The 24,338-nt window shown below is 39.1% G+C and overlaps 1 protein-coding gene and 1 pseudogene across 5 annotated transcripts in view; one reads left to right on the top strand and one right to left on the bottom strand.

Moving 5' to 3' along the window:
• Positions 1–6,997: 6,997 nt before the first annotated feature.
• Positions 6,998–24,338, bottom strand: part of CD200R1 (CD200 receptor 1) — a 64,137-nt gene continuing 46,796 nt past the window's right edge. For 3 of the 5 annotated variants that reach the window (XR_015165645.1, XM_086406396.1, XM_086406425.1), the window contains one exon: positions 6,998–7,572. Coding sequence is in view for 2 of the 5 variants with exons in the window: in XM_086406396.1 (XP_086262522.1) it covers positions 7,523–7,572 (50 nt within the window). In the remaining 3 variants the exon portion in view is untranslated. Of the gene's footprint in view, positions 7,573–14,279; positions 14,513–24,338 lie in introns of all 5 variants that reach the window. The other 2 variants (XR_015165643.1, XR_015165644.1) reach the window with 1 other exon arrangement.
• On the top strand, positions 18,673–19,234 carry LOC147380000 (protein CRIPTO3-like; annotated as a pseudogene).

The following is a 24,338-nucleotide window of genomic DNA, read 5'->3' as shown; positions in this document are numbered from 1 at the left end:
CTGTTAAGTCCCACTAATCTAATGTGTCATTAAAGATCATTGTTTCCTTATTGATTTTCTGTGTAGAAGATACCTATTGATGTAATTGTGGTTTAAAATCCCCTACTGTTATTGTATTATTGTCCATTTCTCCCTTTACATCTGTTAATATTTGCTTTATATATTCAGATGTTCTTATATTAGGTGCATGTATGTTAACAAATGTTATATCTTCTTCTTGTATTGAACCTTTTATCATTATACAATGCCATTGACAAAAAGTTATAGAATTTGCTTTAAGGTTTACTTTGTTGAGATGAGTGTTATTACCTTTGTTTTCTAGTCATTTCCAATGCATGAAACAGCTTTTTTCACTCCCTAACTTTCAGTCTGTGTTTTTTTCATTGAAATATAGTTGATGTACAATATTATATAAGTAACAAATGTACAATATAGTGATTCACAACTTCCAAAGGCTATACTCCATTGATAGTTATCACAAAACAATGGCTATATTCCCTGTGTTGTACAATATATTCTCATAGCTCATTTTGCATGATAGTTGTATCTCTAAATTCCCTACCCCTATTTTTCCCTCCTCTTTTGCTCACTGCACTGGTAACCAGTAGTTTGCTCTATAAATCTGTGAGTCAGTTTCTTTTTTGTTATATTCACTAGTTTCTTATATTTTTTTAGATTCCACATTTAAGTGACATTATACAGTGTTTTACTTTCTCTGTCTGACTTATTTCACTCAGCATAATACCCTTCAGGTCCATCCCTGTTGCTTCATTGCTTCAAATGACAAAATTTCATTGTTTTGTGTTTTTGATATCATATTTTACATCTTTTGTCTGTCACCTATTTATTATAATTATATTTAATTTTCCAATTTTTGTCTGTTAACCTTGCTTATTTAAATGGTTGATACCTAACCTTCTTTATATATTTGCCTTTACTAGTGAGAATTTTCCTTTTCTATAAATTCTTAGTTCTTGCTGTAGCCTTTTCTTTTCTGCTTAAAGAAGACTCTTTAACATTTCTTGTAAGATCCATTTAGATGAACTCTTTTAGGTTTTGCTTCTGAGAAGCTCTTTATTTCCCCTTTAATTCTGAATGATAACTCTGTTGGGTAGAGTGTCCAAGGTTGTAGATTTTCCCCTTTCAGCACTATAAATATATCATGTCCCTCCCTTTGGCTTGCAAAGTTTCTACAGAAAAATAAGCTGATAGCCTTATCAGTTCAGTTCAGTTCAGTCACTCAGTCGTGTCCAACTCTTTGCAACTCCCATGAATCGCAGCACGCCAGGCCTCCCTGTCCATCACCAACTCCCGGAGTTCACCCAGACTCACGTCCATCGAGTCAGTGATGTCTTCCAGCCATCTCATCCTCTGTCATCCCCTTCTCCTCCTGCCCCCAATCCCTCCCAGCATCAGAGTCTTTTCCAATGAGTCAGCTCTTCACATCAGGTGGCCAAAGTACTGGAGTTTCAGCTTTAGCATCATTCCTTCCAAAGAAATCCCAGGGCTGATCTTCAGAATGGACTGGTTGGATTTCCTGCAGTCCAAGGGACTCTCAAGAGTCTTCTCCAACACCACAGTTCAAAAGCATCAATTCTTTGGCGCTCAGCTTTCTTCACAGTCCAACTCTCACATCCATACATGACCACTGAAAAAAACATAGCCTTGACTAGATAGACCTTTGTTGGCAAAGTAATGTCTCTGCTTTTGAGTATGCTATCTAGGTTGGTCATAACTTTCCTTCCAAGGAGTAAGCGTCTTTTAATTTCATGGCTGCAGTCACCATCTGCAGTGATTTTGGAGCCCCCCAAAATAAAGTCTGACACTGTTTCCACTGTTTCTCCATCGATTTCCCATGAAGTGATGGGACCAGATGCCATGATCTTTGTTTTCTGAATGTTGAGCCTTAAGCCAACTTTTTCACTCTCCTCTTTCACTTTCATCAAGAGGCTCTTTAGTTCCTCTTCACTTTCTGCCATAAGGGTGGTGTCATCTGCATATCTGAGGTTATTGATATTTCTCCCGGCAATCTGGATTCCAGCTTGTGCTTCTTCCAGCCAAGCGCTTCTCATGATGTATTCTGCATATAAGTTAAATAAGCAAGGTGACAATATACTGCCTTGACGTACTCCTTTTCCTCTTTGGAACCAGTCTGTTGTTCCATGTCCAATTCTAACTGTTGCTTCCTAACCTGCATATAGGTTTTTCAAGAGGCAGGTCAGGTGGTCTGGGATTCCCATCTCTTTCAGAATTTTCCATAGTTTATTGTGATCCACATAGTCAAAGGCTTTGGCATAGTCAATAAAGCAGAAATAGATGTTTTTCTGGAACTCTCTTGCTTTTTCGATGATCCTTATAGGGGCTCCTTTATTTGTGACTCTTTGTATGTCCCTTGCTGCCTTTAAAATTCTGTCTTTGTCTTTAACTTTGCCGTTTTAATATGATATGTTTTAAATCATACCAATGTTTTCTTAGGTCAGTTTTCAATACAATAGAAATAAAAACAAAAATAAACAAATGGGATCTAATCAAACTTATAACCTTTTGCACAGCAAAGGAAACCATAAACAAAGTGAAAAGACAACCTACAGATTGGGAGAAAATATTTGCAAATGATGCAACTCATGAGGACTTAACTTCCAAAATATGCAAACAGCTCATACAACTCAATAACAAAAAAACAAATAACCCAATTTAAAAAAATGGGTAAAAGGCCTAAATAAACATTTCTCCAAAGATTCACAGATAGCCAAAAAGCACATGAAAAGATGCTCAACATAACTAATTATTTGAGAAATGCAAATCAAAACTACAGTGAGTTACCAGCTCACACTGGTCAAAGTGGTCATAATTGATGTGGATCCCTTTGGGTTCATTTTGTTTGGGAATTTCTTCAATTTCAGGAAGCTTTCAGCCATAATTTCACCAAATATATTTGCAACACTTTCCTCTCTTCTCCTTCTGGGAACCCTATAATGCAAATGTTAGTATGATTGATTTTGTCTGAGACCTCTCTTGAAATTTATCTTTTAATTTGTTTTTCTATTTGGTGCTCTGATTGGGTGATTTTCATTTTTCTGTCTTCCACATTGCTTGTGCATTCTTCTCTATCATCTAATCTGCTCTTAATTCTTTTTAGTGTAATTTTTATTTCAGTTATTGCATTCTTCAGCTGTGACTGGTTCTTTTTTACATTTTCTAGTTCTTTGTTAAAATTCTCACTGTATTCATCTATTCTTTTCCTAAGTTCAGTTGTCATTTTTATTACTAGTGCTTCAATGCTTTTATCTGGTAAATTATTTATCTCTGTTTCACTAGGTTTTTTCAGGGCTTTTTCCCATGTCCTTTATTTTGAAACATAGTCCTCTGTCTTCTTATTTTGTTTAACTTTCTCTGTCTCTATGAAATTAGGTGAAACAGTTACCTACCTTATCTTAAAGGGATGTTCTTGGGTGGGAGCATTACCACCCAATGCCGCCTGTGTGTGCCTGGTGGTTTTTGTGAGATAGCTGGAACTGAAGTGAGCATGGATCACATATATCCCCAAGGTGTCCTGGCAACCATCACTTTGGTGGGATGTAAGGCTGGAGGTGGAGGAGTAGAGCCAGAGCCAGATGTGAGCTTCTCCTGTGCCTAATGGAAGTCACCACCCTATCTGAGTGGGCAGATAGGGTGCAAACCAGGGGCAAGGCCCAAGGGTTCAGAACAGAAGCTCTGACGAGTTGGGTTTCTCCCCAAGTGTGTGAGGGCACTCTCTGCCTTGGTTGGGATAGTGGAAGGGACCCGGGGACTAGTGACTTCATGTCTGTGCTGGGTCATGTTTTCCCCATTGTGCATTCCTTGGTTAGAGACTTGAGTCAGGTCAGAGGGTTTAGAGTCACACTACTGAGCTGATTTTGCTCCTGCTGAAAATATTAGTGTCTACCATGGAACTAGTTTCAGTTCACTTCAGTTCAGTTCAGTTCAGTTGCTCAGTCGTGTCCTACTTTGTGACCCCATGAATTGCAGCACGCCAGGCCTCCCTGTCCATCACCAACTCCCGGAGTTCACTCAAACTCATGTCCATCGAGTTGGTGATGTCATCCAGGGAACTAGTTTAGCTCCCCATAAATGTGGGCAGGAACTTGTGTGCTGGTAAAGGTTGCCTCCACCCTTGTCTGAAGCAGGGTTGGGTCTGAGCTGGTTCTGTTTCCTCTAAGTGTACACACTTTTCTTGGTAAGGACAGCCTTCACAATGGAGAGCAGTGCCAGAGCAAGAGGGGATAAAGCTGGCACCCAGTGTGGCTGGGTGTACACAAGGGCTTTTCTGGCAAACTGGCCAGAGCCCCAGGCAGTTTTCTATCTGTTTCTTGTATGTTGTTCCTAGGAGTAAGCAAGCATGTGCAATGCTCTTCAAGAGTGTTATAATACATACACACAATATAATATTACTCAGCTATAAAAAGGAACACATTTGAGTCAATTATGAGGTAGATGAACCTAGAGCCTATTATACAGAGTGAAATAAGTCAGAAAGAGAAAGACAAATACCACATATTAATGCATATGTATGGAGTTTAGAAAGATGGTACTGATGATCCTACATGCAGGGCAGCAAAGGAGACACAGACATAAAGAACAGAATTTTGGACTCAGTGGGAGAAGGAGAGGGTAGGATGATTTGAGAGAATAGCATTGAAACATGTAAATTACCATATGTAAAACAGATAACCAGTGAGAGTTTGATGTATGAGGCAGAGCACCCAAAGCCAGTGCTCTGTAACAACTTGTAGGGGTGGTATGGGAGGGAGGGGAGTTGGAGGGGTTTGGGGATGAAGGGGACACATGTATACCTAAGGCTGATTCATGCTGATCTATGGACAATCACACATGAATGATGGTGGGAACCATCACAATACTGTAAAGTAATTATCCTCCAGTTAAATAATTTTTAAAAAAAAGAGTGTTATCTTGGTTTCCTTCATCTCTCTAGTAAGTCCCACTGGTTTTCAAAACAGCTAAAAAGACTCGTCTTACCGGTGTTGGACCCTTGTGCTGGGGCACCTTAAAGTCCTTGCTCCTTCCAGGGAGGATCCCTGAGCCCATGACATCCCCCTTCTCTTTTGTTTTCCTGCTAAGGTTTGGGTTCTGACCTGATGGCGTCTCCTCTCTTTCTAACTAACTTCATGTGGATCTTTCTTTATAGTACTGGTTGTGGATCTTTCTTTACAGTGCTGGTTATAGAAGAGCCTTTCTGACAGTTTCCATGTTGTTTTCAGTAATAATTGTTCCACACATAATTGTATTTCTGATTTGTTCATGGGGAAGCTGAGCTCAGCATCCTCCTTTTCTACTGTCTCTGTCTCCCTCTCTGTGTGTAACTTATTGAAGACTCACCAATTTGCTGTTAACAGCAACTTCACAATTGTACATTTCTACTAGTAATATATGAGTTCCAGTTCCTCTATAATCTTGCCTACACCTATTTTTCATTTCAGCAGTAGTAGTAGTAGGATCCTAGTGGGTGTTAAGTGATATCTCATTTGGTTTTGATTTGTATTTCATTAGTGACTAGTGCGGAGAAGGCAATGGCACCCAACTCCAGTACTCTTGCCTGGGAAAATCCCATGGACAGAGGAGCCTGGAGAGCTACAGTCCATGGGATCACAAAGAGTCAGACACGACTTAGTGACTAACACTTTCTTATAATAATTACATCCTGTATATGTTATTAATGTATCATGGCTTCCCTGGTAGCTCAGCAGTAAAGAATCTGCTTGCAATGCAGGAGACATGGGTTAGATCCCTGGGTTGGAAAGATCCTTTGGGGAAGAAAATGGCAACCCACTCCAGTGTTCTTGCCTGGGAAATCCATGGACAGAGGAGCTTGGCGGGCTATTGTCCATGAGGTCACAAAAAAGTTGGACATGATTTAGCAACTAAATATGTTATATCCCACATACTGACTTTATTCTCAGAAGTCAGACCTTTTTGTTTACATTGGTGGTAAGCTATGTGCAAAAATCTGTTCACTTTCAAGGTCACTTGTGGAGACCTTACAGCCTTTCATCAGCATGGCTTAAGCTGCTTCTGCTTGGACATACCTTGGGCTCCAATTTTTCCATCACCCTCCATAGCCAGCTTACCTCATTGCACTTCTCCCCCCAATTCTCTGGGCAGTCTTTCTCATCTTTCTCTTCTACTGCCTTTCTGCTGCTGCTGCTGCTAAGTCGCTTCCGTCGTGTCCAACTCTGTGCAACCCCATAGACGGCAGCCCACCAGGCTCCCCCGTCCCTGGGATTCTCCAGGCAAGAACACTGGAGGGGGTTGCCATTTCCTTCTCCAATACATGAAAATGAAAAGTGAAAGTGAAGTCATTCAACCATGTCCAACTCTTAGCAACCCCATGGACTGCAGCCTACCAGGCTCCTCCGCCCATGGGATTTTCCAGGCAAGAGTACTGGAGTGGGGTGCCATTGCCTTCTCCACTGTCTTTCTAAAGTGCCTATTTAGCACTGAAATAGTTACTCACATGAATTTCCTGTTCAGGTTGATTCTTATCACAAACATTTCCACCACTGATACAAACATTGTGTCAATAGTATTAAACGTGAATGCAAATATACCATATACACACAAACCAAGCATTAGGTTTTCACGGTGTGGTCAATTGTGGCCGTCATAAATATCAGGGCTCAGAAGAAACTGTTTTTTGCTTATTTCACATCTGAACCACAGGCAATGTGGTTGATTATGTTGAAAATGCTACAGTTTCTGTATCTGTTCTAACATTTTAGCAATATTTTACTTTATCAGAAGTCTCTAAGTGGTTATGACTATGAGTAAGACTTTGTTACTCTGTCTTATTTTATTTTGCTTCTGGGAGGGTTTTTTTTCATCTTTTTTTTTCTTGGAATGAAAACTAGTGGTGCTAATAACTCCATGGTTACACTGTAAGATAATAGATCCAACTACACATTCAATGAGTGGCATAACAGAGAGACAGACACACTCTGGATTAGAATGAGTTACAATAGGTTTTATCTCATCTTACCTGTAGGTCAAAACCAAAGAGGACAGGAGAGAATTTAAAAACAGATACAAGCACTCATTTTTTTAATCTTTCCTCTCATACTTCTTCAGTTGTAAAACATACAACAAAAGCACTAGATAGTTCAGTTCAGTTCAGTCTTTCAGTTGGGTCCAACTCTTTGCAACCCCATGGACTGCAGCACGCCAGGTTTCCCTGTCCATCACCAACTCCCAGTGCTTACTTAAACTCATGTCCATCGAATTGGTGATGCCATCCAACCATCTCATCCTCTGTCATCCCCTTCTCCTGCCTTCAATCTTTCCCAGCATCAGGGTCTTTCAAATGAGTCCGTTCTTTGCATCAGGTGGCCAAAGTATTGGAGTTTCAGCCTCAGCATCAGTCTTTCCAATGAATATTCAGAACTGATTTCCTTTAGGATTGACTGATTGGATCTCCTGGCAATCCAAGGGACTCTCAAGAGTCTTATCCAACACCACAGTTAAAAATTCTTCAGCACTCAGTTTTCTTTATAGTTGAACTCTCACATCTGTACATGACCACTGGAAAAAACATAGCTTTGATTAGACAAACCCTTGTTGGCAAAGTAATGTCTCTGCTTTTTAATATGCTGTCTAGGTTGGTCATAATTTTTCTTCCAAGGAGCAGCCATCTTTTAATTTCATGGCTGCAGTCACCATCTGCAGTGATTTTGGAGCCCAAGAAAATAAAGTCTCTCACTGTTTCTATTGTTTCCCCATCTATTTGCCATGAAGTGATGGGATTGGATGCCACTATCTTAATTTTCTGAATGTTGAGCTTTAAGCCAACTTTTTCACTCTCCTCTTTCACTTTTATCAAGAGGCTCTTTAGTTCTTCTCTTTCTGCCATATATATCCCAATAACAAAAATAAATAAATAAATAAAAATTTTAAATCATGATTTGTGATGAACAATAAATCCATTTAAATATATAGTTTAAACATGAGAGAATTATTTATAAAGAACACAAGTGTTTTAATCTTCAACATGTAAAAATATATATTGAAGAAGGAAATGGCAACCCAATCCAGTATCCTTGCCTGGGAAAATCTCATGGACAGAGGAGCCTGGTGGGCTGCAGTCCATGGGGTCACAAAGAGTTGGACACGACTGAGCGCCTTCACTTTCACTTTTCACTTTCATGCATTGGAGAAGGAAATGGCAACCCACTCCAGTGTTCTTGCCTGGAGAATCCCAGGGACAGAGGAGCCTGGTGGGCTGCTGTCTATGGGGTCGCACAGAGTCGGACACGACTGAAAGCGACTTTACAGCTCAAACGGTTTCTGTTTGTCCCCTACTTCCACGTGTATGTAGCCGCCCTCATCATCCCTACCAGAGTGGTACATTTGTTGTGATTGATGAACAAACAATGATGCAGCATTATCACTCAAATATCATAGTTCACATTCACATTTGTATATGGTAGGGACATTTCTATCTCACATTCAGTAATTACATCTGCCCCTTTTGCCAGCTTAAAATAAAGTAACAATAAATGTAATAATTTTTATTTAAGGTAACATGCTCATATGAAATAATTTTCATACAATAATTTGTCTTTCCTTCTTTTTACACATATTCATAGAAAACTGTTCAGCTAATGTTAAGAGTGGTTGTTTTGAGTGGTGGAATTTGAAGCAGTTACATTTTCTGTATTGCCTGAATGTCCTATAAGAAGGACATTTCACCAAAATAAAATAAAATATATTATTTTTAAAATAACTAAAGAGAAAATTGTATGTCCTAGGAACCTCTGATAAATATTTCCACAGTATATGTTAATGCTGACTTATACCATATTTGGCAGAATTGACCTAGAAAGGTATCTTGAAAAACAGGATACTTGAAAAAAAAAAAAAGAGAAAAAGATATAGTAAACAATTTGATTTGGGAAGGTAAGAATAATAAGTGGGATAAGTAGAATACTTCAACAAATATTTATTTAGGCTAATAATTGAAAGCATTTACATCAAAAATAACATATTTAAGGCATTTTAGACCAAGTCCCATAGAGTACTAGTCTGCTATGGCATCAGTAACAAAATACCACGGACTGACTGTTTGGGCTAACCACATGGTGTTTGTCCAAAAGGTTGGTTATCAAGGCTAGAGAGTGTGTTTGTTAGTAGTCAACAAAAACCAAAGTTAGGCTTGTGTTAATTTTAAAGAAGATGGGCAAAATATATATATTTATTGACAAAACAAGACAAAAACAAAGAAAGAGAGGAAGCTCTGCAGCTTAAGAGTCTGAGTCTTAACCATCAGAACCTTGTTATAACTCTAGAAAATGAAAGAGACCCGCAGCTAGGAATTTATAGTTAATTCAGTAATTTATAGTCAATTTAGGTAAGCCAAATGATACAGCTCACGAATTTTCATTACTTTTTCACATTTGATAATATCTTATAATTTTATATAATTTTCTAAAGTTTTATTCCCCCAAATTAAGACTAATTCAATAATAAGTGGTCTTAATTCATATTTTCTTTCATCTAAAACAGTAATTCTTGGGCTTTTTAGTTTCAATGTGTCTTTCTACCCTTAAAAATTGTTGAGGATCCCAAAGAATTTGCCATAGGAAAATTTAGAAACACACACACTAATAATACATAAGTACTTACTCCATAAGCCATCAAGGCAACAATATCAACATATGCCATGTAGCATCTCGAAAATGAATGCAAGAGAATGTAAGTGCAAAAAGCAAACATATTAGTATTATTATGAAAATAGAACCTACCTTGAGGACCTCCTGCAAGGGCTCCTAGGACCACATTTCAAGTAGAGCTAAGCTAAAACAAGCTTGAAAGCTCAAAGACTGTTCTTCTTTTTTTTTTCTTTTTCCTTTTTTTTTTTACATTTTTTTTTTAATTTTTATTTTATTTTTAAACTTTACATAATTGTATTAGTTTTGCCAAATATCAAAACGTTCTTTTATCTATGTGTGTGTCAAAAACATTAGGGAGTCAGGAAATGTAGGAAAAAGAAAAAAATAATCTGATTTGTTTATTTGTATTTTTTGGCTGCTCTGGGTCTTCACTGCTGCGCACTTGGGCTTTTTCTAGTTGCAGCAAGTGGTGGGTATGCCAGTTGTGGTGCTCGGGCTTCACACTGTGGTGGCTTTGCTTATCGTGGAGCATGAGCTCTAGGGTGCTCGAGCTTCAGTAGTTGCAGCTGCCAAGTTCTAGAGCTGGGGCTCAGTAGCTGTGTTGCAGGGGCCTAGTTGCCCTGCAGCATGTTGAATCTTCCCAGACCAGGGATCAAACTCATGTGCCATCCATTGGCAGGTGGGTTCTTAACTCCTGGACCACCAGGGAAGTCCTTGTAATTTGATTTAGTACTTGTTGTTCCTCTTTTACCAATTCTAGTTGGCAAAGCAATTGTGATAAAAAGCTATTTACACTTTTAAAGAAAAACCTTTTTTTTTATTATGTGTTGTGTTATATTTTTTATTAAAAGGAATAAAATATATTCCTTTTTTTTATGTGTTAATTCACTGCTATACCTTGACATATCCAAAAATGCATGCATAAAAGACATAAAAGCTTTTCACATAAATGATCAGTTGCTTCCAATATATATTTCTGTCCTTGTTAATAAGAAAAGTAATAGTTTAAGTGATATGTGCGGCATATGGTACAGTGCCTGGCGGAGTAGTAAACATTCAAATAGTGACAATTATTGCTGTTTGTTGTTGGTTGCTGCTGTTGCTACTAGTTTGTTTTAGTAGTTGTTTTTACCAGTGCCATTAGTATTGAATACAAGGACTACCGAGGTAGCATAGAAGGACCATAAATTTTGCTGCCTATGAATTTCCTATTTGAATAAATAAACTTTGAATGTAAAGTCCATTTTGATTAACTAACAGATAAGTTGCATCCAGTAAACTTCCAGAAAGCAATGGATCCCACAATAGTCAGAATGCCCAGAAGGAAAGAGAACCTTAAGGCTGAGTCCAAGGGGTGGAGTAAGCTGGAGGCTCAAGAACTTTAATTACAAGTAATATCTTTAAAGTACATTCCTTATTGACAAGTCAGGTTAATCTATAGTGTATTATTGATGTTAATAATTCTTTTTTGCTCAAAGTAGCAAAGGAATCTGGAAAAAATCAGGTATTTTGCTTTTCTCTAAGAAATATAAGAATTTTCTAGTGAAATTTTACCCGAATGTTCCATGAGAGTTCTTTGGAAAGGGTTCTGCAAATAAGACATCAAATGTCAGCATTCTGATAAAAAAAAAACTCCTTGACCAATGTGCTACTTAATATTATGATATTATAGAAAAAGAGCCTCAGTAAGATATTTGGGGATATTTCCTGATATGATTCACAATAAGGTTTTTTAAAAATATATATATATAATCAAAAACTGCCCAGAGAGCACTTTTTATAGCCTTCCCCATTACTTTTATGACAGTCATCAATGATCCAGTGATTAATTCAAAGCACATTTAAAATTTTTATTCTACCTGACATCTTGAAGGAATTTGACATTTTTGCCCCTTCCTCCCTCAAACTCTTTCATTGGTTTCCACTGATTTTCCTTCCCCATGGACTCCACTCTGCGTCTTTTATTAGATTCTGTTCTTTGGACCATTCCTGAAAATGTGGTGTTTCCCAGATTCTATCTTGTGGTTGCTTCTCTATCCAACTCAACATCTTTGTCTAGAAAAATTTGATTCATTGCTTGTAAGAAGAAGACTTCAAAATCTGAATCCTATTCTAATTTCCTTTGAATCTGTGTTTCCAACTCATCTGTAAAACATATTAATTCCAAACAAATTATCTCCACTTCTTTCTTTGCATAGGCAAAACAGTCTTTGCAAAAGCAAAACACTCTGTGACATAAATCACAAGCAATATCTCTTTTGATCCACCTCCTAGAATAACAAAAATAAACAAGTGGGACCTAATTAAGTTTAAAAGCTTCTGCACAACAAAGGAAGCCATGAACAGAATGAAAAGACAACCCTCAGAGTGGGAGAAAATATTTGCAAATGAAGTGACTGACAAGGGATTAATATCCAAAATATACAAACAGCTCATGCAGCTCAATATCAAAACACCCAAACAGTCCAGTTAAAAAGTGGGCAGAAGATCTAAATAGACATTTCTCCAAAGAAGACAGATGGCCAAGAGACATATGAAAAGATGCACAGCATCACTAGTTATCAGAGAAAAGTAAGTCAAAACTATGAGGTAGCACCTCACACCAGTCAGAATGGCCATCACCACAAAATCTACCAACAGTAAATGCTGGAGAGGATGTGGAGAAAAGGGAACTCTCCTACACTGTTGGTGAGAATGTAAATTGGCACAGCCACTATGGAGAAGAGTATGGAGGTTCTTTTAAAAAGTAAAAATAAAGCTATGATATGATCCTGCAGTTCCATTCCTGGGCATATATTCAGAGAAAACCAAAGTTCAAAAATGTTCATTGCAGGACTATTTACCATAGCCAGGACATTGAAGCCCATAAATGGAGGAATGGATAAAGAAGATGTGGTACATATATACAGTGGAATATAAGTTCAGTTCAGTTGTCGCTCAGTCATGTCTGACTCTTTGTGACCCCACGAATTGCAGCACTCCAGGCCTCCCTGTCCATCACCAACTCCCGGAGTTCACTCAGACTCACGCCCATGGAGTCAGTGATGCCATCCAGCCATCTCATCCTCTGTTGTCCCCTTTTCCTTCTGCCCGCAATCCCTCCCAGCATCAGAGTCTTTTTCAATGAGTCAACTCTTGGCATGAGGTGGCCAAGATATTGGCGCTTCAGCATCAGTCCTTCCAAAGAACACCCAGGACTGATCTCCCTTCGAATGGACTGGTTGGATCTCCTTGCAGTCCAATCACTGAGCCATAAAAAAAGATAAAAATAATGTCATATGCAGTGCCATGAATGGACCCAGAGATTGTCATACTGAGTAGTCAGATAGAGAAAGACAAATATCATATGATCTCACTTATATGTGGAATCTAAAAAACGGTACAAATGAACCTATTTACAAGACAGAAATACAGTAACATATATAGAAAACAAACTTACAGTTACCGTGGGTGAAGGGATGGGGCTTCCCTGGTGGCTCAGTGGTAAAGAATCCTCCTGCCAATGCAGGAGACACAAGAGACACAGGTTCGATCCCTGGGTTGGGAAGATCCCTAGAATAAGAAGTGGCAACCCACTCCAGTATTCTTGCCTGGGAAATCCCATGAACAGAGGGGCCTAGCAGGCTACAATCCATAAGATCACAAAGAGTCAGACATGACTGAGCGACTGAATGCAAGGGGGGAAGGGCAAGTGGAGGGATAAATTGGGAGATTGGAATTGACATATACGGACTACGATATATAAAATAGATAACTAATAAGAACCTACTGTATAGCACAGGGAACTCTATTCAGTACTCTGTAATAGCCTTTATGGTAACAAAATCTATAAAAAAGTGGATATATGTGTATATATAACTGGATCACTTTGATGAGCAGCAGATACTAACTAGCACACTGTAAATCAACTATTGCTGTTATTGATAAATAAAATAAAATGCCCTCTTTTACTTTGTCAGCCTAATTAACTTTTTAAAGTTCAGTCTATCCTTCAGACCTCATTCAAATTTTATCCCCTGTACAAAGTACTCTCTAAATTCTTCTCACTCCCATTTACCATTTAATGGTCACTACCTCTTCTATAATTCTGTTTTTCTATTACAGCAACCACCAGAATTGGCAACACGATAACTAGAAATAATGAGACAGTGTGAAAACCACTATGGTTTTCCACTATGGAAAATAACATGTGATTAACATGGTTAAAAAAGAAAAGAGGAAAAAGGAAATAAAATGAAAGAACTAAACTTTTTAAAAAGAAAAATACAATTATTGGAATCATATCTCAGTGGGTAGGTTAAAAACCTGATTAGACATAATCAAAAAGAAAATTAAGTGGTGACACAACAACCTAATACTTAAAATGCACTGTCAGAATGGACTATGAACCAATAAAGAGATAAAAAAAATAGAGTGAATTTTATCTGAGAAAATCAACCTCAGGCCAATAATAAGACAGAAGGCAAAGGAAAACTTGAAAGAGGAAATAAGACAGAATGAAAAAATTCAATGTAAGTCAATTAGAATTTCCTGAGGTGATAACCAAGTATGTCAGTAGGTTATGACACTTGTTTGGGAAGAAGTTAAGATAATTAGATCAGTCACCGCAAGCCTGCTCACCTATGGTTAGACTCTTGCTCCTGTTCAAATGTAAAACAAAGCAGGTCACATAATATACAATGTTGCCTGCCCAGTGGCATGTGTTCTGGACAGTCACTGCCCTGTTAATCCTAGATTCATGCTCAGTGATGCAATCTTCTGGGGCTTAGAAAATCTGTGCAAGCTGGCTTCCCTGCAACCTTTGCACACTGAAGTTTTATTCTTCCTCTAAAGTAGTGTTACTTCTGGAGATGCTGTAAATCAGAACAGAAAAAAAAAAAAATCAAAAAAGCAATACAGTTTTATCTGTGACTGTTTAATAAGGATCTACTTATAGTGCATGCTGGTTAAGGCCATGGGCTCTTGAGTTAGATTATCTGGGTGCAAATTCTGCCACAACTGCCTTCTAATGTGTAACATTGAACAAGTTTCTGTGCTTTATCAAATAAAAGAATGATACTAATTTATAACATATTGATTATGCAACAGTAGGAGACAAAATGCTCTGCCAATTACTCATGACATGATTTCTATTGTAGGATGCATCTTGTGCTGGAATATGCTCCATTTGCCCCTCCAGATCAATTCTCCAATGTTTTCTGCCATTCTCTAGGTCCTAAGAGGCCGACTTCTTGGAGGCATTGACAGCAAATGTAGATCAGAGGTGGAAGGAGAGTGAGGTCGGAGTACTACATTTTTCCTGTGGGGGTGTTAGAGTTTGCATATATACCACTCCCATAGCCATCGTCCTATAGGCAGCTCTCAAAAACACTGCTTTCTTCAGATTCCTTCATCTTGTAACTTCAGGTCAAGGAGTGTAATGCCTTCCAGCAGTTGCAAGACACCAGGTCCTTCCTTACCTCTTACCGGTTATGGAAACCACATCTTTTTAAAGTATGCATGCTTTTGTAAAACTCTCCCTAAGTTACTCAAAGTGTGCTGGTTATTTACTGCTGGGACTCTGACTGATACACATCCCATTGTGGAGATGCTAAAATGTGAAAAAATATTGCAGCTTAGATATAGTGAAATATATCACTTAGCTCCTCTGTGTCTCAATTTAATTTCCCTTAAATAGAAGTAATATTCCTTTTAGGATTATTATGATTAAAAGAACTAATACATGTAGAGTACTTAGAAAAGCATCTTGCATGTAATAAGTGCTCAATAAATATCATTAGTATATTTGAAGTATTGTGATAGGTACCATGAATTATGCAGAGACAGATAAAAGACAAAACACAATTTCAAGCATCTTGGTAGTCTTGGTAAGTGACCACGTTTACATCTCAAATTCAGATATTTTGACCTGAAGCCCAGTATTCTTATATCAAAACTTCCCTAATAATCCGAAATACCTAGAAAGAAGATCACTCTAGGTTAGTTCAAAAACACTTGTAAAACACTTTTTAAAATAAGAGAAGTGTTATTAACTTTAATTATGTACAGTAACACAGCCTAATGATTAAAATGCATTGTCATAATGCACTAAGAATGAATAAAAAGATAAGAAATTAAAATTATCTTGAGTGCAAAACTGGTAGTTATTTATAAATAGATTCTTCAGAAGATAAAATAGGAAAGAGACAAGAAACCTAATCTTAACTGAGCATCCTCTGCTTGAGAGCCACTTCTATACTATGTGAGAGGCACTAATATACTCACGAACTCTCTACAGAGAGAAATGGCTACTCCTTGTGTAGAGATGAGAAATCTACCTCTAAAGGGCAGAGCAGAGACTCAAACTCAAAGCTTCCACAGTCAGGAAGGGGAAGTACAGGGAGCAAGCATACCTTTTCTACATCACACGGCGTCTGGAGTTCTTAAAAAGATCCCCTAACGTGGCTTAAATAGCTTGTACCCACTTATAAGGAATTTAACATTTATGTGTGAGTTCTTTCTTAGACTCCTTTTTGGTTTTTGCTTTATTTTAGGGTTGGTTTTTTGGTTTGTTTGTTTGTTTGTTGCAAATGGCATAAAGATGCAGTCTTAGAATTATCACAAGTGTCTTTTTTCAAAAAACAAGACTTCTTTAAAACCTTGCTACTCAGTGTTGATCTACATATCAGCAATATCAACATCACTTGGTAGCTCATTAGAAATGCAGAGCGTTAGATCCCCATGCAAGGACTGTTCTAAAATTGTTACCCAAGGAAACTAGAAAGAGAAGAATGAAATTGAGAGTTTTAAAAGACATAAAAATTTTGGTGGAAAACAATCTAAAGTATCTTTCTCAACATGGTTTCCTCTACTTCACTCCAGTACCTTTCGCCCTTCCCCACCACCACTCCCAACAGACTCACCAGCTGTGAAAGGGAGAAAAATTGTGAAAAGTATCCCAAAAGCTGAAGACATTTTCTGAAGGGAGTTCCCTTCTTCTTCTTCCTATCCTTACCTCTCTCTTTTCCTTCCATATACCTAGCTGTAGTCTTTTTCTTCTCCTGATCTCCCACATAAGCACTAATGAGAAATCCCCTGCTCTCTTAACTCCACTGTGTTTGCAGCTCACGAGAAACTTAAGAGGAAGCATTTCCTCTTTGGTGAGTTAGGTGATAATGACTGAACTTCCTGATTTGTGCTTATATACATTTATTTCTCTCCAGAGAAACATATGCATTTGACCCACTATTCAGATCTAATTGTAATCAATTGAGTTATATCCCAGATAATGTTTAAATGATTCTTATGAAACATGCATCAGTATATTCATTTTTATAAATGGGGAAGTAGAGAAGTAACTTATCCCAATTTGATCAATGACAGAGCTGTACAACCAGGATAGACACGATGATCTTTTCATGGATAGTTTTCCTTCCCTTGCATTGTGTCATGTGTGTGTGTGTGTGTGTGTGTTTGGTAATTTGTGGCATGGTTTGTGACAGAAGCCAAACATGATCTCTCATTCTAGAAGTATACACTTTAATACAAAAAACACAGAGTATTTAAAACGCTCATAAAGACCATAATACTAATAATTCTCCACTCATATGACCCCCTGCCAAACTTGGGCTGGGGTTAGGGACCAGTCTGCAATCTGGAATTAAAGCCCAGTTGGTGCAATTTTACTCTGATCCATCCAGCAAATCTTATGCACAAGCCCCGCACTTCCACAGATAGGGAGGGGACCAGGTGCCATGATAATGCTGCACCTGACGTTTCTCAGGCACTTCCAACCTGGCTCCAGCCACAGCTGCCCCACTGCTCTTTTCTGAACATGGCCTTAGTGCTATGCCATCCCTGACAGGGACACCTCTGCCCACTCCACAAGCTCAGATATTTTGTAGCCAGGCCAGGTCCTCATTGCCTCTGCCTGACCTGCCTGCACACTCACCCTCACACGTTCACACCCTGCAGATGATGTTACCCTCTTCTACTTCATAATTTCTGCTTTATTTCTTTTTCCTTCTTTATTCTGTTTGTTTCTGGTTAAAACATTTTAGAATACGGTGCCTTCTGCCACAAAATAGAGGGTGGTGGGGTGGGAGAAGCAATCTACAGATTCACTGCAGTGTTAACATGGGTTTTCTATGTGAAAGGGGTCAGTGAAGACTGAGGGGCATGAGTTTCTGCTTATAAATTCTCCTTGCTACTGCTGCTGCTGCTAAGTCGCTTCAGTAATGTCCGATTCTATGCAACCCCATAGACGGCAGTTCACCAGGCTCCGCCGTCCCTGGGATTCTCCAGGCAAGAGTACTGAAGTGAGTGCCATTGCCTTCTCCGATAAATTCTCCTTACATCTACTTAAACAGACAGTAATTCTTTCCTTTGGGTTTGTTTTATTAACAAATGGTTAACATAGGTTTCAGTTTGATTACCCAAAGAAACAATTAATGAAAATTTCTTGTAGAAAAAAAGCATTGGGTTCAGATTCTTGTCACCAGATAGATCATTCCTCAATACATCTGAAGATAAAAGTTTGGATTTTTTAATTGGTGAATTAAATTTATTACTGTCACTATTCTGGTTGTGTGTGCTCAGTCATGTCCGATTCTTCGCAACTTCCTGGACTATAGTCCACCAGGCTCCTCTATCTTTGGAATTTTCCAGGCAAGAATACTGGAGTGGGTCGCCATTTCCTACTCCAAGGGATCTTCCAGACCCAGGGCTCAAATCTCCGTCTCTCATGTCTCCTGCATTGGCAGATGGATGCTTTACCACTGCGTCACCTGGGAAGTCCTCTGGTTGTGATATTATACTATTATTTAGCATAATGTTATCATTAGGGCAAACCGGGAATGGTGCACGAGATCTCTGTGTTATTTCTTTCACCTGGATGTGAATCTATAATTATCTCACTAAAAGTTTCAATTAAAAAAAATTGAAAGTCAAGTATGGCTGAGGAAGGAGAATCTCCCTGAAGATTATAGTCAAAACATTTATTAGCACTGATCTGTGGGCCATGGACCAAAGGAAGATGGAGCACATCTCTTCCAGTGTGATTTTGATCATGGCCTTTTCCAAAGCATTTGAACTGGGATTAGTTGCTGGATTGAGCCACTGTAAACTTACCCATCCAGTACAGGGAGACCAGCCCTTCAGAGATAATGGTTCATCATTGGCCTTCCCAGTTTATATCATCCATGGGAATCCAGAACAGTAAGGGGCTAAACAGAACCTGCTGCCTGAATGGGGGAACCTGCATTCTGGGGTCCTTTTGTACCTATCCTCCCTCTGTGGAGAGAACTGTGAGCTTGACATGCACTAAGGGAAGTGTGTGGGTCTATGCCCCATGACACCTGGTTGCCATGAAGTGTTCCATGTGTAAATGCTGGCATGGCCAGTTTCGCTGCATTCCTCAGTGATTCCTACCCAGCTGTGATGAACACCTCATCACTGCTGGAACTCCAGAATTAACATTGTCTGCATGTGCTTTTCTGCTACCTGGAATCTTCCTTGCTATACAGTTATTAACCCACATTTGCAATCAACATTTGTCATGCAAATTTCATGACCTGAAGAGGCTGTCCCTCCAATGACCCAACTGAGAGACAATGATTCATTCGTTAGTTGTCTTGAAAGAGTGAATACATTTCCCTATGGTCTCTAACATTTCCTTAAAGTACCAGCTACTTTCCTCTGCCCTGCCCTCTCCAGAAAACTACTTTAAAAAAGTAAGCCATATATTATGCCGAACTTCTGTGTTTCTGATACATGTATTTCTAGCAAGGGTTTATAAAGAGTTTCCTTTAAACAATTGAATTCTATCTTCAGATTATTAAGGGTTACTCCCAATGTGAAACTGAGTATAAAGCAGTGAATAGAGTTGAACAAATTAATTAAGGCAATATCTTGGAAAGGAAAGAAAATCTGTAATGGGAGCAAAGGAGAAGAGAAGGAGCAGTTTTAAGAGGTGAGAGACAGGATGCTGGAGTAATAGAAGTGTACATGTGTCCCTGGGAGACTAGGTAGAAAACGGAGAGCAAATGAGAGAGAGTTGAGAAAATAAATGGATTACTTAGTTGATTAGATGGGTACTGAGAAGCAAGTCAAAAAGCAAAGTTGAAGGGCAAGTTTCTATCATCTATAGGAAGCTGTATAAGACAAGAACACCTGTTCTCTCAAAGATTTGTAGAGAATAAAGTCTCCTTGAAAAAAATTCTATCTGGTCAGTTTTATGTCTTTGGAAAAATGTCTACTCAAGTCCTATGTCCACTTTTAAATTGAAGTAGTTGGCTTTGCTTTGTTTTTGCTGTTGGGTTGGATGAATTCTTTATTTATATTTCATATATTGACATCTTATAAATATGGTTTGCAAATATTTTCTTCCATTTTATAAGTTGCCTTTTCATTTTTACGGAAGCAAGGTCCAATGCTGTAAACAGCAATATTGCATAGGAACCTGGAATGTTAGGTCCATGAATCAAGGCAAATCGGAAGTGGTCAAACAGGAGATAGCAAGAGTGAACGTAAACATTTTAGGAATGAGCAAACTAAAATGGACTGAAATAGGTGAATTTAACTCAGATGAACATTATATCTACTAGTGTGGCCAAGAATCCCTTAGAAGAAACAGAGTAGCCATCATCGTCAACAAGAGTCCAAAATGTAGTACTTGGGTGCAGTCTCAAAAATGACAGAATGATCTCTGTTCATTTTCAAGGCAAACCGTTCAATATCTCAGTAATCCAAGTCAATGCCCCAAGTAATGCTGAAGACACTGAAGTTGAACGGTTCTAGGAAGACCTACAAGACCTTATAGAATTAATACCCAAAAAAGATATCCTTTTCAGTATAGTGGACTAGAATGCAAAAGCAGGAAGAAATACCTGGAGGAACAGGCAAATTTGGCCTTGGAGTACAGAATGAAGCAGTTCAGTTCAGTTCATTCACTCAGTCATGTCAGACGCTTTGAACCACATGAAATGCAGCACGCCAGGCCTCCCTGTCCATCACCAAGCGCAGGAGTCTACCCAAATGCATGTCCATTGAGTTGGTGATGCCATCCAGCCATCACATCCTTTGTCATCCCCTTCTCCTCCTGACCTCAATCTTTCCCAGCATCAGGGTCTTTTCAAACAAGTCAGCTCTTCACATCAGGTGGCCACAGTACTGGAGTTTCAGCTTCATAATCAGTCCTTCGAATGAACACCCAAGACTGATCTTCTTTAGGATGGACTGATTGGCTCTCCTTGCAGTCCAAGGGACTCTCAAGAATCTTCTCCAAAACCACAGTTCAAAGCATCAATTCTTCGGCACTCAGCTTTCTTTATAGTCCAACTCTCACATCCATATATGACTACTGGAAAAACCATAGCCTTGACTACACAGACCTTTGTTGACAAAGTAATGTCTCTGATTTTTAATATGCTGTCTAAAGTCCCTTGGACTGCAAGGAGATCCAACCAGTCCATTCTAAAGGAGATCAGCTCTGGGTGTTCTTTGGAAGGAATGATTCTAGCACTGAAACTCCAGTACTTTGGCCACCTCATGCAAAGAATTGACTCATTGGAAAAGACTCTGAAGCTGGTAGGGATTGGGGGCAGGAGGAGAAGGGGACGACAGAGGATGAGATGGCTGGATGGCATCACCGACTCGATGGACGTGAGTTTGAGTGAACTCCGGGAGATGGTGATGGACAGGCAGGCCTGGCGTGCTGTGATTCATGGGGTTGCAAAGAGTTGAACACGATTGAGCGACTGAACTGAACTGAGCTTGGTCATAACTTTCCTTCCAAGGAGTAAGCATCTTTTAATTTCATGGCTGCAATCACCATCTGCAGTGATTTTGGAGCTCAAAAAAATAAAGTCAGCCACCGTTTCCCCATCTATTTGCCATGAAGTGATGGGACCGGATGCCATGATCTTAGTTTTCTGAATGAAGCAGGGCAAAGGCTAATAGAGTTTTGCCAAGAGAACACAAGAGTGATAACCAACACCCTCTTCCAACATAAGAGAAGACTACACGTGGACATCACCAGATGGCCAATACCTAAATTAGATTGATTATATTCTTTGCAGCCAAAGATGGAGAAGCTCTATACAGTCAGCTAAAACAAGACCGGGGTTAACTGTGGCTCAGATTATGAACTCCTTGTTGCCAAATTCAGACTTAAGTTGAAGAAAGTGGGGAAAACCACTAGACCATTCAGGTATGACCTAAATCAAATCCCTTATGATCATACAGTGGAAGTGAGAAATAGATTTAAGGGGCTAGATCTGATAGACAGAGTGCCTGATGAACTATGGATAGAGGTTCATGACACTGTACAGGAGACAGGGAGCAAGACCATCCCCAAGAAAAAGAAAAGCAAAAAGCCAAATGGCTGTCTGAGGAAGCCTTACAAATAGATGTGAAAAGAGGAGAAGTAAAAAGCAAAGGAGAAAAGGAAAGATATACCCATTTGAATGCAGAGTTCCAAAGAATAGCAAGGAGAGATAAGAAAGCCTTCCTCAGCGATCAGTGCAAAGAAATAGAGGAAAACAATAGAATGGGAAAGACTAGAGATCTCTTCAAGGAAATTAGAGATACCAAGGGAACATTTCATGCAAAGAAGGGCTCAATAAAGGACAGAAATGGCATGGACCTAACAAAAAGCAGAAGATATTAAGAAGAGGTGGCAAGAATACACAGAAGAACTGTACAAAAAAAGATCTTCATGACCCAGACAATCACGATGGTGTGATCACTCACCTAGAGCCAGACATCCTGGAATATGAAGTCAAGTGGGCCTTAGGAAGCATCACTATGAACAAAGCTAGTGGAGGTGATGGAATTCCAGTGGAGCTCTTTCAAATCCTGAAAGATGATGCTGTGAAAGTACTGCACTCAATATGCCAGCAAATTTGGAAAACTCAGCAGTGGCCACAGGACTGGAAAAGGTCAGTTTTCATTCCAATCCCAAAGAAAGGCAATGCCAAAGAATGCTCAAACTACCACACAATTGCACTCATCTCACACGCTAGCAAAGTAATGCTCAAAATTCTCCAAGCCAGGCTTCAATAATATGTGAACTGTGAACTTCCAGATGTTCAAGCTGGCTTTAAAAAAGGCAGAGGAACCAGAGATCAAATTTCCAGCTTCTGCTGGATCATCGAAAAAGCAAGAAGAGTTCCAGAAAAACATCTATTTCTGCTTTATTGACTATGCCAAAGCCTTTGACTGTGTGGATCACAATAAACTGTGGAAAATTCTGAAAGAGATGAGAATACCACACCACCCAACCTGCCTCTTGAGAAATCTGTATGCAGGTCAGGAAGCAACAGTTAGAACCGCACATGGAACAACAGACTGGTTCCAAATAGGAAAAGGAGTACGTCAAAGCTGTATATTGTCACCCTGCTTATTTAACTTCTACGCAGAGTACATCATGAGAAACCCTGGGCTGGAGAAAGCACAAGCTGGAATCAAGATTGCAGGGAGAAATATCAATAACCTCAGATATGCAGATGACACCACCCTTATGGCAGAAAGTGAACAAGAACTAAAGAGCCTCTTGATGAAAGTGAAAGAGGAGAGTGAAAAAGTTGGCCTAAGCTCAACATTCAGAAAACGAAGATCATGGCATCCAGTCCCATCATGATTATCTGGGTCGTGAAGATCTTTTTTGTACAGTTCTTCTGTGTATTCTTGCCACCTCTTCTTAATATCTTCTGCTTCTGTTAGGTCCATGCCATTTCTGTCCTTTATTGAGCCCTTCTTTGCATGAAATGTTCCCTTGGTATCTCTAATTTCCTTGAAGAGATCTCTAGTCTTTCCCATTCTATTGTTTTCCTCTATTTCTTTGCACTGATCGCTGAGGAAGGCTTTCTTATCTCTCCTTGCTATTCTTTGGAACTCTGCATTCAAATGGGTATATCTTCCCTTTTCTCCTTTGCTTTTCACTTCTCTTTTTTTCCACAGCTATTTGTAAGGCTTCCTCAGACAGCCATTTGGCTTTTTGCTTTTCTTGGGGATTGTTGCTCCCTGTCTCCTGTACAGTGTCACGAACTTCCGTCCATAGTTCATCAGGCACTCTGTCTATCAGATCTAGCCCCTTAAATCTATTTCTCACTTCCACTGTATGATCATAAGGGATTTGATTTAGGTCATACCTGAATGGTCTAGTGGTTTTCCCCACTTTCTTCAACTTAAGTCTGAATTTGGCAACAAGGAGTTCATAATCTGAGCCACAGTTAACCCCGGTCTTGTTTTAGCTGACTGTATAGAGCTTCTCCATCTTTGGCTGCAAAGAATATAATCAATCTGATTTAGGTGTTGGCCATCTGGTGATGTCCACGTGTAGTCTTCTCTTATGTTGGAAGAGGATGTTGGGTATGACCAGTGCTTTCTCTTGGCAAAACTCTATTAGCCTTTGCCCTGCTTCATTCTGTACTCCAAGGCCAAATTTGCCTGTTACTCCAGGTGTTTCTTGACTTCCTACTTTGCATTCCAGTCCTGTATAATGAAAAGGACATCTTTTTTGGGTGTTAGTTCTAAAAGGTGTTGTATGTCTTCATAGAACTGTTCAGCTTCTTCAGCATTACTGGTCGGGGCATAGACTTGGATTACCATGATATTGAATCATTTGCCTTGAAAATGAACAGAGATCATTCTGTCGTTTTTGAGATTGCATCCAAGTATAGAATTTTGGACTCTTTTTTT

Source organism: Bos grunniens, chromosome 1, assembly GCF_055505025.1.
Source record: "Bos grunniens cultivar Pamir isolate PY7600 chromosome 1, Bosgru_T2T1.0, whole genome shotgun sequence".
Classification (NCBI taxonomy): Eukaryota; Metazoa; Chordata; class Mammalia; order Artiodactyla; family Bovidae; genus Bos; species Bos grunniens.
The sequence above is the reverse complement of the archived record's forward strand: the minus strand, read 5'-3'. Positions and strand labels throughout refer to the sequence as shown.